Genomic DNA, 13,992 nt, shown 5'->3' on the forward strand with positions numbered 1-13,992 from the left:
GCCCTCACTGCTCAGAAACAGTAAATTAGCACTTATAAAACTGCTCTTCATTCATTAATAGGCCACAATGGCAAGAGATTCACTTTGAATCCTTTTCTAAGAACTTCACTGTGTGGGCTTGCAAGAAAACACAGCTAAAGACTTGGATTGCTTTGGAAGACCCTGAGCCTTAAATTTTGGGTACAAATAAGGTATTGAATCTGTCCTTAATGTTTGTGAGGATTTACTACTGTGCAGAATGACCGAATCAAAACTATGGGTGACTGACCATAACCTTATGATGATGGTCCCAAAAAATATCCTTCCTCTGTGGTTCGTCAAGTCTGACACATACTGAAAGTGTGCATACGTATTACACAGAATGGTGGCAAAGAAAAAAGTAAAACCCAGGCACTTGAAATTCACTTTCTTTGGAAAATTTAAGCTAAGTAAGTCACTTATGTATGTAATGGTTGTAATTAGTTCTATGTATTGATTTGAGAAAGAAAGAAGAAATTACTGTTGTGCAGAATTCTGTAACGTGCTTTCCTGTATAAGGACAAATAACAGCTTTATTAAGATAAAAAAGCTTTAATACTTTTAAATTTAAAAGATTTAGCATAAAATATTTGCTACAGACATGCTACAATAACATACATGTTCAAAAAGTTTTCAGTGCTTTCAAAGTTCAGCATTTTGGCAAAACAAATCTGTAAATACTTCAAAAGTTGGTTATCATAATACTGATACAAAATACTTCATGCAGAGTAAGGTCAGGTGCATAGAATACAATAAGAAATAAAACACTGTGTAAACATATTCAAAGTATAATTTTCATTAGATAACATGCAAATACTGCAATATTTTAAATGGCACTTAAATAGAGATAATGAGATTCTTTATAAATTTGCATCTAATAAGAGATTCTGAAATATACAAAACTATAAAAAGAAAACATTTCTTCATTTCTTCAGGTACTTCAGGTATAGAGCTTGATTGTCATTTCAGAAGCACTGAGCCCAACGTCCCATGAATCTTCACTGGTCCAAGTAAAGATGTCTGTTGAAATAGGCTCAGGCCTGGTTAGTTTCCTTCATAATAAAATACGAAAGTGTATTTACATGAGAATAAACTCATATTTTTGGTAAGGTAATGAAGTAGCAGCACTTTGTTTCTTCAAAAAATGATGCTTAGAACAGGCAGGTACATTTTGCAGTCACTGAGATTTGTCTGAATAACACAAAGTTACCATTTTTCAGTGAACTCACAACGCTTTGTTCACTGCTGAAATGAACACTGAGAACCTTCTCACGAATAGAGATCCATGAAGTCAGAACCTTCCAATGTACATCTGTGGAAAATGATCGAATTGTGCTGAAACAAACACTTTGGTAGTGAGGAATAAAAGAATCATCTTTCAGCTTATTCCAAATACTCTTCCTTCTTCAGTGAGAAACGTCAGCGCGTCGAGTCTCCTACAGTTTGTGTTTTCCGCTTCGGTGATCAACAATTCCCAATGTTCTCCACAACGTAAAATACCTTGATAGTTGTGTGTTTGCTTTGTAGCTATATGTAATGCATTAATTTTAGCAAGGTAAATGAGAAACTGATGAACAGGCAGTGCAGCACAGGCCCCACTTTAACAGAAGGAGAAGAAATGCTAAACGAAACTTGTACTTGAGATGCAATTAGGGCTGACAGAGGTACGTGTGACGCTAATGTTGGGCTGTCTGAATTGATCAGCGACTCTATCTTTTCTGCTTCTTTATTGCAGGCTTCAATCTAGGAAGAAAAAAGTTATTGTTTCTCTTGTCATGTAACATGCAATGCAATGCAAACATCTCACTGGTGGCAGAAAAACTCAGAAAGAAAAGTCTAATTATTGCAATCAGCGTGTAAGAGTTGTAACAGTGATTCAGTGCAGCTGCTAAGACGTGGTGGAGCTCCCATCATGGGCTTTGCTACTGGGAAACTACTGCGGAAGCAGCAACAGAGGAGGAAGGAAGCTCCTTGTAAATTATCGAGGGTGACGCGTTTTGAATGTTGGCACCAAAAAGCTCACAGTAAATTAGAACTAGAAGTACCCGAGATCTTCCACACTGAGCAGGACAGTGCCTTGAAATCTGCAACTGGGAAATCAGGATTTTATACTTAATGGGCTTTTTTTCCTCCAGTCAGCAAAAGCTGATTTCTTTTACGGGAAAGGAAGAAAAAAAGAAAAGGAAATAAAAGCAAAGCCTGAGGGAACTGAGATGTAAAGTCGTTTGCTTTTAATTCCCCCATTGACGAAATAACAAATTCATTTTAGAATTGCTTTTTCCATCTTACCTTCTACCGCATCCCAGGAATAAATTCAGAATTAATGATCTGTAGCAGCCTTGAGAGCTGCTTCCTGTAAGTCTGTGCTTTCACAAACTTCGTGCCTGGAGGCCCAAAGCTCTGAATGTTGAGGAACTGCCCTGACGTGCTAGTTCCACAAAGACAGGATCAAGCAGCCTGCTGGTTCTGCGGTCTCTTCCTCTCTCTTTTAACTTGTTAAGAAAATATTTTAAAATGAAATGCTTTCATTAATGATGCTGTATCCAAAAGTAATGCCTCCTGTTTTGTTATGTTGGCCCAAAACATCGGAGGCAGATGAGGCTGAACCTTCCTGCCAGTGTTCCCTCACATTTTGTTGCCATTTCAGAGACAGCAGCAGTGGGGCAGTCTGACACAATGCAGCCTGCCATGGCAATGCCTGTGAAGCAAAGGCGTGCCACTGAATTCCTCCATGCAGAAAATGTTGTGCCCACTGATATTTACTGAAAGTTTCTAGAGACCAAGCAGTGGATGTGAGCACAGTGAGGTGGTGCATTTCAGCAGTGGTGAAGTGGGTCATCTCCACTGGTGTAGACTTTTATGAGTGAAGCATGCAGATTCATCGCTGGTGAAAATGCACAGCTAATGGTGATGACTGCATTGAAAAATAGTGTTTTAGAGATGAGAATTTGCTCTGTCAAATAGTGTGACTGTGATCTTTGTTGTTGTTTCCACGGAAATAAATAGGAGGTATTAATTTCCGAGCAACTTCTGTATATGCAGCCCAAGGCAATTCCTCTTCACTCAGTGTGAAGAGATGGACAAAGGCCCAAGACCTCATTTCCTGAGTGCTGGTAACATTCTGAGCTGTTTCTGTTACAGGAGAAAAACGTCGGAGCAGAACTGGACATAACAGCTGTTTGCTCCAGTAGCAAAATACCTACAGTGTTTCTGTCTTGAGAAACAAATGGCCTGTTTGATACTGCAGCTTGCAGAATTTATGACAGTCATTTTATACACTGATAACTTCAGACCAACCCGTAAGCAATTCTGACCATGCAGAATTAGATTGCAGAAATGAAAAAGAAACAGGAAGCACATATGAATATAAAATAGCAAAAAAAATCCCAAAATAACAAAAACAACAACGACAAAAAACCACCACAACAAAAGCAACCTGCCTAAATTGTTTGAATAGTAAAAGATGAGAGACTGTGGACAGATTTCCTTTTTTCCCCCTTCCTTTTCGAAGCTAAATTCTCACTTTTCAACTAGTGCACGTTGATACGTAAGGTGACAGAAGGAACCACCAGAGCATCTGTCGTGGTTTCAACTGAGATAATTTTCTTCAGTCACCAGTGTTGTGCTGTTTTGTTGTCTTTAGAGAAAAAAAATGTTGTTAACACACAAAAGTTTTAGCTGTTGCAGAGCAATGCTGTACACAGCCAAGGTCATTTCAGCTTCTTGGCTTCTTGTACTGCCCTGCCAGCAGGGAGGCTGGGGAGCACAAGGAGCTGGGAAGAAACAGAACCAGGACAGTGGAACTAAACTGGCCAAAGGGATGTTCCTCACCATATGGTGTCGTGTAGAACTGTGAAACTAGGAGGGATTGGCTGCAGGGGGCAGCTGCGACATGGCGTCTGGCTGGGCATTGGTTGGTGGGTGTGAGCAACTGTGTTGTGCATCACTTATTTGGTAAGCATACATGTTTCATATATTATCATTATTACTATTTCCTTTTTTCATCTTAGAAAATAGTCTTTATCTCAACTTGTGAGTTACACTTGGTTCCCCCAGTTCTCTTCCCCCATCCCACTGTGGGCAAGGTAGTGAGCAAATGCTGTGTGGTGCTTTGCTGCCTGCTGGCTGAAACCACAAAAGCATCTCCATGGCACTCCATTGTAACATGCTGTCAGCAGGGCAAAACGAGACTATTGGGAACAACTATAAAATGGCAAGGAGTTTTGTTCCTTTGAATAGGAAGAAGATATCCTCATTGGTCTTGCACAGGTTAACAAATTAGAAGTGAAGCAACAGCTCCACGATAATAAAAGTGCAGTTCACTGCCAGAGTCTTGCTGCCGCTCTAAAGCATTCCTAAGAAAAGACTACAAGAATTTTGACCTGCAGTTGCTGGTTTACACTTAGAGGTTATTACTGTGAGCTTTTGGCTCTTATTTGCTAGCATGAATGACACAGCATGCTGGGCAGCTTATTTAATTGCATTATTTCATTTTTAAGGATACAACAGCGTTTTGGGATGTCCTTACATATCTCAGAATATAGTGTCCATAAATCCTCTTTGGTAAGAGCTACTGCTTTACAGCAAGATAGCACAACATATTACTGTGATACCAGTACACAGATGTGCTTCAGTTTAATATTACTTGTACACCCACCTACTTTTAACCCTGACACCAGCCACAGAGGAGTGCCATTTCATGCAAAAATCCACTTATTACACAATATTAATTGAAGATGTCCTTCACTAGTAAGTATATTTTCTGCTGTGTTAGCCATACAAAGTTGAAAGTTCTGCATTTATTCACTGTAAAAGAAAAACTGTGTTATTGGATCATTGGCCTTCCTTTGCCTCACCTGTTCGATGATCCACACTCAAAAGCCTCTTACCAGGACAGCAGGATTCTCAAGGCATGTTTTACCATTTGCAGTCAAGTCATTAGAGAGATCCCCATGTATTCAGCACACAGGAAAACAATTTTAAAACTGCTGTATTGAAAATAGTGAAGTACATACATACTAAAATGATGTAAATCCAAGCTGGGTAAATAAAATAAGAATATAACCTACCTGCAATGGTTTGGGTTTCTGATCCACAGGAATGATGAGAATCACAATTTCAGATTCTATGCTTAAATATCCGAACACATCACACTGTGGCACGGAAACATGCAGGCGGAGTTTTTCAAGTATGTCAAGTACAGTTATAGGCTTTTTATTGGTTACCTGGAAAAAAAACAAAGCACTTCATGGGTGATTTAATGCAAAATAGTATTATCATTTCTCTCAGACAGGTCCTATGGGCATTTGCTCCCCAGGCAAGTAGAGAACTTAATTTGGTTCTCATTAGTTTGGCCCCCTGCTGCCTCTCCCTTATTGGAGTAAGAGAGCTTTTCACTTCCCATGCTTAGCTTTTCATGCTTTGCACCATTCTCCTGCTCCATCTATTTTTCTTTCCTGTGTTCTTATCTAGCTAATTAGAGAAACAGAATCACAGGTGTTGGCAGGGACCTCTAGAGATAAATGATCTCTAGAACTGAACTGGACACAGTACTCCAGATGTGGCCTCACCACAGCAGAAGGGAATGATGACCTCCCTCAACCTGCTGGCCACAGTCTTTTTAATGCAGCCTGGAATATCACTGGCATTCTTGGCCACAAGAACACCTTGGCTCTTGGCCAGCCTGTTGTGCACAAGGAAACCCAGGACCTTGTCTGCAGAGCTCCTTTCCGGCAGGTCAGCCCATAACCTGTACTGATGCATGCTGTTTTTCCTCCCCAGAAATAGGAATTGGCCTTGAATCTTGTAAGGTTCCTCTGCCCAACTCAGCGTTGGGCACAGCGAACCTGCCTGCATGCTCAGGTCTACCTGGAAATTATTAATTATCTCTACTTCTGAGTGTCTAAATAGGTTAGTGGACTTGTGAAATGTTTTGAGCAAATTCTTTTTGATTTTTTAAATGAAGATCACATGCAGATACAAATATACTTCAATAAGCAGCACATTTTGTTGTGATGTGGTGCCAAAAATCAGTTAAAGCCTTTGACACTGTCCCCCACAGCATCCTCATGGAGAAGCTGGCTGCCCACGGTTTGGGTGGCCATGTGCTCTGCTGGGTGAAACACTGGCTGGATGGCCGGGCCCAAAGAGCTGTGGTCAATGGAATTGAATCCAGTTGGGGGCCGGTAACGAGCGGTGTCCCCCAAGGCTTGGTACTGGGGCTGCTTCTATTTAACATCTTCATTAATGATCTTGATGAGGGGATTGAGTGCACCCTCAGTAAGTTTGCAGACGACACCAAGCTGGGAGGGAGTGTTGATCTGCCAGAGGGCAGAAAAGCACTACAGAGGGACCTGGATAGACTGGATCAATGGGCCAAGGCAAACTGGATGAGTGTCAATAGGGCCAAGTGTTGGGTCCTGCATTTTGGTCACAACAACCCCAGGCAACCCTACAGGCCTGGGGAGGAGTGGCTGGAAAGCTGCCTGATGGAAAGGGACCTTGGTGTACTGATGGACAGTGGGCTGAACATGAGCCAGCAGTGTGCCCAGGTGGCCAAGAAGGCCAATGGCATCCTGGCTTGGATCAGGAATGCTGTGGTGAGCAGCACCAGGGAAGTCATCCTGCCCCTGGACTCGGCACTGGTGAGGCTTCAGCTCAAATACTGTGTTCAGTTTGGGGCAGCTCAGTACAGAAAGGACACTGAGGTGCTGGAGCAGGTCCAAAGGAGGGCAACAAGGGCTTGGAGAATATGGCTTGGGGTCTATGAGGAGAGACTGAAGGAACTGGGGCTGTTTAGTCTGGGGAAAAAGAGGCTGAGGGGAGACCTTACTGCTCTCTTCCAATATCTGAAAGGTGATTACAGTGAGAGTGGGGCTGGTCTCTTCTTTCTTCACAAGTGACAGAACAAGAGGAAATGGCTTCAAGTTACACCTCACAAGAGTACTTACCTTACAAGGGTAAGTTTAGGTTGGATATCGTGACAAACACCTTTACAGAAGGGGTTGTTAAGCACTGCAATAGGCTCCCCAGGGAGGTGGTTGAGTCGCCATCCCTGGATGTGTTTAAAAACCATTTGGATGTGGTGCTCAGGGACGTGACTTAGTGGAAGGTTGTTAGAGTTAGGGTAGTATAATTAGGTTGTGGTTGGACTTGATGATCTTTAAGGTCTTTTCCAACCTGAGCAATTCTGTGATTCTGTGACTCTAAGTGTTATACTGTGTTCCATATACTGAAGCATGAAAGCAGAGGCCAAAAGAGAAATGCAATTCTTTTACACATCATATGGTGAGGCTGGACTTAGAATGTTGTGTTCAGTGATGGCCAGTCAGCATAAGATCCATTTTAAACTAGAGGTTTTCACAGAACTGCAATGAAGAATGCAAGCATCTAACTTATAGATATGTTAAAAAAAGAACATTTACAAAGACATTCTAGCTGAAGAGCAAAACAAATCATCAATAACCATCTAGATAAACATGAAGAGTGTAAAACTATCCAAAGGCAACATCAGAACTAAGTTACCCACATTAGAAAATAGTTAAGTCAGCAGAATAATCTTATTAAAAGTGCCATAAACAACAAACACAAACTGTGTTGGTGCCATGAGATAGCTAAACAGAGTTTTCTTAGCATGCCTTTATGTTAAAAGTCATTTAAACTGCAACTTAATGTGCTTGTTGTTGTCTATGCCAATTCGGTTTTGTTTTGCACTGTTGTTCAATTTCTAGATCCAAATGTTAAGAAATAATGGGAAATATTAAAAAACCTGAAAAATAACTGATTTTATAATATTTAACTTTTCAGAAGGGTATAAAATAGTTTGACTTTTCCATGTACCCTTTAACACAAGGAATGAGTGAACTTTACCCTTGCAAAGTTGTCCAGCTTATCTTTGTCATATAATATTCTCAGCATTCCAGCGCACAGTGGGCAGCAGGCTCCTGTGGGATTAAGTGAAAAAAACAATAAAATCTCTGAAAGAAAAACAAACACTTTTCACGTTGATAGCAGAAGTGCACAACCTTTTTTTTTCAAATGTTGAAAATCTTCACAGTGCATAAGTAGTCACATATTTACAACTACAAAGTGAAGCAACAAGACAAAAAACTGTTTCAATATAACATTATTGAAGCTAAAAGGCATAGGTACTGCAAGACAAGATACTGTATGAAGTCATAGGCAACTACAGAAGTTATGAATTTCAGAAGCTGAAATAGTGATGATATAACAGATGCTTAACTGCACATTGCAAACATTTCCTTATGAGTTGCACGTTAGAATCTTTATACAGCTAGAGGAGGAAAACCCATAGATCTGTTCTAACACAGAAGCATGTGCTTCCCCTGTACTTTCCCTCACTGTGTTGGAAACAAAAGGGCTGATATTTCAACTTTCTGCCTACCCACTGTTGTATGTTCATATCAGTTCATGCCCCTAAGTAATTCACATTCTAGGAATGACTGTTACTATATTAGATATAACAGTAAAGCACATAAGCCATTTTTAAAGTACTGAATGAGAAAAACCACATGAAGCTTTCTGAAAATTGACCTCTGTGAATAATTAATTACTGCTTCCTTGAGGAAGTACTTGTGAGAAGAATGAAAATACAAAATAGCAGGACTATTCCTACTTCCTTCTTCACAGTACTGTAAATACAACTGATATCTTACTCTGTCTTCTAAATTAAATATAATCTTTGTTATTCTGGGAACTCTATTTTGAGAATAGCTTGGCATTCCCAAGGTGCATCTGTACTGTCAGTTCTGAAAAATTACTCATCTGGTTCCTACTGGATTGTACTGACATTGTACCCTATGCACCACAGACCTCATTCATTTCTCCCTGTGGGCACAACTGCAAGTTTCTAAATAGTGAAGGAACATGGTTCCTAAAAGCCAAAGGCCTTTCCACTTTGAAATCACTTAGCTGAGTCCCAGCACTGCCTTGTTCCAGCCTTAACTAAAGATCTCCATTTCATTCTTCCTCTTGGATGTCTCAAAGACGTAACAGAATTCAGTATTTTAAGCCATGAGTTTAATTCTAAGTACACATTTATGAATGCAGATGGCCTGGAGACGTGCAGTAAACTTCAACATTGAGTTAACGTACCTGGTGCAACCACTGGTTTGCAGCCAGCAGCAGAAAGCTGGGGACATTTAACAAAGGCACACTCTGTGTGAAAGCCATAGTCTGAGAGCACACCCACAGCCTGGCAGGGTCCATAATAGTCAACGGCCACGCGGTCCGAATAGGCAGCGCACACACTGCTGTAGGTTTCCCCATTATGTCCACATACAGGTTCTACTGATCTGCAGAATGGCTGAAACACACAGAAATGCTCTGAAGATCAATTTGTTCATGCTGCAAGCAGGAAGCATTGTTAACATTAGGTAAGTCAAAATACATGGGTATTTGTGGCCAATACATTCAGATAAAAACAAACAACCAACAAATAAATCTAGAGTGAGGAGTATCTGCCAGTTTAGGAACAGGTAATAAGCACAGAAAATAATTGAAGAAAAATACTTGAAGGTGACAGAAGAATCTAAGTTAGAATCTAAGAAATGTGCAGTAAGACATGTTTGGAGAAGAAGAATTTTAGTTCTGTACTAATAATGACTGTAATTTCATTTAATTTATTAAGTGTATTTATTTCTATCACTCATCTCCGTGTGTTTTTTTTTATGTTCTTAGAATGTAGTATTTCTAACACATTATTTGAAAAGCTACATGTCTACATTTATTTCAAGGGAATAAAGTCTATTACTACACACCTCTGGGGAAAAATACATATGACTGAGACCTTTGTAAAAAAATAAATGTATTTATTGTCTCCATTTTTTCCTCACAGAAGCACGTGCAGCATCACTTGATTCAAATATGCCTCAAAATAACAGAAAATCGTAACATTCCCTCCATCTCACCTTCGCAGATACGTTTGTTCAGCATTTTCAGGAAGGCAAAAGCCAACAGACTTAACCTTCTGAATACAGGCAAAAGCAAATGGAATCAGTGACTCTTCACAGACTCATTTCAGATTCATCCCCATTGTTTGAGAAAAATCTAGAGATAACCAGCCTACAAATGGTAAAGCCAGCAACTCTGGAAAGAGGAGCTCCTAGCCTGTCTGCAGAGCAACAGAAACAGCCCATCTGCCAACACTGCAGGGAATGGTGGGGCTGAAGATCTCATTAATTCTATTCCTTAAGAGGGATTAATGTGAAGAACGATCAAATACAGACTGCATAAAGAAAATACTACAAAATCAAACAAAAGGCTAATGACTTTCCACAGAAAGCCTTTTACTGCCAAGATGGGAGTGACCCTGAGCCTCAAACTCCCAATATCAGCATAGTGAAAATTAACATGTGAGTGAAATTGTTCCAAAATATTCTGAAAAAAAAAAGATCTACTACAAAAGAGACACGATGAAGCAATAATTTTCACTTAGAAAAAGTTCAACTTGGTGTTATTTGGGATTCCTACCCAAGGAACTGCTTTAATTAAAGCTTGCGTTGTGTGTTTGCCGCAGAAGACTTAATAAGAAGACTTAATACAAGCATCCCCTAAGAAAGGAGAAGCAAAGCTTTTGGTTGGTTTTGAGATGTCTGTCTCAAACACCTCCACACTTAAAATCCCAGATATCATTTGATGCATTCTTATACTAGTCAAAATTCGTTATAAAGGATCACTATCGACGTAAACATTTTCTAAATGACAAAAGCAGGATCCTGTACGATCGAAATAAAAGAACAGAGGTTTAATATTCATTTCTTTACGTATTCCTTACCTGGCATGGTCCTCGATAGGCCAGATTTTTTCCTTTTTGGTACAGAGTGCAGACATTACTGTATTCCACGCCGTCCGTGTCACAAACAGGATCCTGTGTCTGGTCACAGTTTAATTGCCTTGGCACACATTCATGTTGGCTACATTCAAACTTTCCAAAACTAGTCAAGCAAACTTGTTTCTTTGGAATGCATCTAAAGAAAGTTACAGTCACAAGTTTATCAAAATGTTTCCAAGTACTCGGTGGAAACATTTTCAGTAAGGACTTTCCCAGTGCTTTAGAGCTAACTGTGGTTAAGCAAGACTACAGGAAATGATGTGACAAAACATCCTGAATAACCGGTTACAACTTGGTACACACCTGAAAACGATCCACAAAACATTTAGTCAATGTATGTGCACACAGCTATAGTTTCTGTAAAATTTTATCTTCCATCAAATATTTTTCAATGGATTGTTGAAAAAGTCTTCGAAAAACTTCTTACTCCCAAACCTCACTTTGTAAAGGTGTATTGAAGGACAACTGGATCAAACACCAAAACAGTAAACTGCAAGGGAAAATGATTCTATTGCAGAGGTCTAACCTGTGCTGAGAGAATAGTGACAACAAAAGATGACATGGGGCCAATTGCAAGCATGCAATTTGATTCCAGCTTTGTAGGTTTGGTGTGCTACATCACATCCAATCCTGGGGATGACTAAAAATAAACAAAAAATCAGTACTAACAATCTCCTTTTTAGCCTATCATCCCCCTCAAGGTTCACAGACAAGTCAAGAGCAGTAAACACCAGAAGTACTTTTCCTGTTGTATTAAATGCATACCTTCCATGGTCTCATCTCTGAAACATTTGTCATGTCTGGCAAGATATCCTCTACTAGATACAAGACAACCAAGGGGATTTGAAAAATAGTCCAAATCGCTTTTCCAACAATCTCCTTTCTCTACAAATTACAGTAATCACATACAGTGCTCCCTTACTCTTCCTCAGCATTGCTGTCTTAAGCATTATTTATAAAAGGAAAGACTCAGAAATTCTGAGATTCAAATGCTTTAAAAATACTAATGGAACATAAAGTTTTAAATACATTCTAAGCACTTGAGAAATGCTTTAAAATGAAGTTTTACATGCTCAGTTATGTTATCAGACATACCCAGAATAACCTGTTGTGTACAGTCTTAAATAAGTTGAAGTTCTAAGCAAATGATTATTCTGTAAATCTGAAAAGAAGCCAACTCAATACTTTCCAGATTAAAAATATGTAAGTTAAAGAATGCATGCCAACAATGCAGCTTTAAAGTTTGTACTCTCAATACCTCAACTTCTATTACAGCTGCAAAACAATATTGTTTTGTCTGCAGTTTTCTGCTTTTAAATATATAGGGAAAAAAATGTTTTCATCATTTGTCATGAAAGCAAAGCATTACACAACCTCTTATGGTAGTTTTCTTTCCAAACAGAAAATTTACCATTCCAAATCGCACAAGACTGAGAAAATGAAGAACTCTGTCTGAAGACAGAGACTAAAAGTAAAAGCCATGGACTTTGATCTCTTGAAGAATGTTCAGACTTTGTCCTGCCACTGGCATAAGTCAGTTTTTGTTGTATTTCTCTATGCAGATTTTTCTCTTACATAAAAAAAAATCCAGAGAGTGTACAGAGATGGTTTTCACAAGCCAACAATGAAATTCTGTCAGAGAAAACCTTCCAGAGTTACAGATATTTTCCAAGTTCAGAAATTAAAAACACAGATCATTAACTGAATAAGCAGCAATGAATTAAAATTTTCAATTCAGGCTGATTTTCTTTGGTGTTAGGAGAAATTATGAATCAGAGTAATAAAATGTCCAACAAACTTTTTTCTCCCATTTTTTAAAACTACACATGAATACTGTCTATTTCTAGAACTGAGATGTGAGTAAGAAATATAAATGATACAGCACTATACAGAGAACCAAGAACTGGCAGGTATTACAGTCCATTGCTACGGTAAGCGGATAAATTAATATGTAAAAAGAGACTACTGTTATCAAACTATTCCAAAGCAAACCACTGCTACACAATAGACGTTCACCAAAGAAAAAGGTCCGTTTGCCTTTTCAGCAGATGTCAAAGCGTAAGAGTATCTTGGTTTTACCTTTGATTTTTACTACAAGGGTTAGGGTTACAAGGATCCTTGGAAATACACGATCCAAATTCAAACTGATTGTCTTGGAGGCCAACGCATCGAGCGATACATGCACTTGGGTACGTGCGCCCGTTCTGACCGCACACTGGTACAAACTGATCTACACAGTTACATGGCAAACCTGCAAAAGCAACACACAGAGCAAGGGTATGGTTCACACTTATTTTCTCAGATGAAAGACACACTCGAGGTCACTAAGCCATCCTAACATCCAGGAAACATGGAGACATACTGTTCTCTTCAACCTCACAGCTGATAGCTGTTAGCAATTAATTAAGCAATGCTGTGGCACATACACAGGTGTGGTAGGAAAGGAAGTCTGTGTTCTACCCACTTCCTCATTCTATTCAACTTTCTTTATCGTTTCCACAAACTCCTTGTCTGTCACTCCCAGTGGCATCGTCCTGTCTGCCTATTTCCACAGATTACCTGAGGTTTAATTTCCCTGTACTGATTTAAAAACTAAAATAATTTTTTTAGAATGCGTTTTCTTCCAGAAGTGCAGGTTGGACATTAAAAAATAAACAGTTGAAAGAAAATCTTTATACTGAATCATTCCATAGAAAGAATTTAGAAGCTAATCCTTACTCTAAGAACAAAGAACTTACAGTTTCTGTTGTTTATTACCTGTAAACTTCCGACGTTCATCTTCTGAACTGTGCTCAGTTAAGCACTGACGTGTGGAACATATCAAGTTCCCAGCAAAACATGAACAGACATTGCAGTCTATATTAAAAGATGTCCCATGGCCTTAATAACAAAAATAATTAAGTAAATGTATCCGATTAACACAAGCATACCAGAAAACAGTAAGCACAGATAAATGTTTTAATTATTGTTACCTTAATTTCAGTTTCTTTCAGAACTGCAATTGCTGTCTCGTTTGTGTGCTTCTATCCTTAGTGTGCTACTTTTTGGCTCGTCAAGAGGCAAAAAGCATGAAAGTAACCATGCCCCACGAAAATCAGGCAATTTTCTCTAATCCCTTTTCA

At 39.2% G+C, this 13,992-nt stretch overlaps 1 protein-coding gene across 2 annotated transcripts in view; it reads right to left on the reverse strand.

Moving 5' to 3' along the window:
* Positions 1 to 13,992, reverse strand: part of RECK (reversion inducing cysteine rich protein with kazal motifs) — a 64,695-nt gene continuing 50,703 nt past the window's right edge. The window contains exons 16-22 of one of the 2 annotated variants that reach the window (XM_052697667.1): positions 13,628 to 13,750; positions 12,950 to 13,121; positions 10,814 to 11,006; positions 9,133 to 9,343; positions 7,888 to 7,961; positions 5,088 to 5,243; positions 1 to 1,761 (exon numbers count right to left, since the gene is read on the reverse strand). In XM_052697667.1, coding sequence (XP_052553627.1) covers positions 1,546 to 1,761; positions 5,088 to 5,243; positions 7,888 to 7,961; positions 9,133 to 9,343; positions 10,814 to 11,006; positions 12,950 to 13,121; positions 13,628 to 13,750 — 1,145 coding nt within the window. In that variant the 3' untranslated portion in view covers positions 1 to 1,545. The remainder of the gene's footprint in view (positions 1,762 to 5,087; positions 5,244 to 7,887; positions 7,962 to 9,132; positions 9,344 to 10,813; positions 11,007 to 12,949; positions 13,122 to 13,627; positions 13,751 to 13,992) is intronic. The other variant, XM_052697668.1, reaches the window with a different exon arrangement.

Source organism: Tympanuchus pallidicinctus, unplaced genomic scaffold (assembly GCF_026119805.1).
Source record: "Tympanuchus pallidicinctus isolate F22 unplaced genomic scaffold, pur_lepc_1.0 scaffold31, whole genome shotgun sequence".
Taxonomy (NCBI): Eukaryota; Metazoa; Chordata; class Aves; order Galliformes; family Phasianidae; genus Tympanuchus; species Tympanuchus pallidicinctus.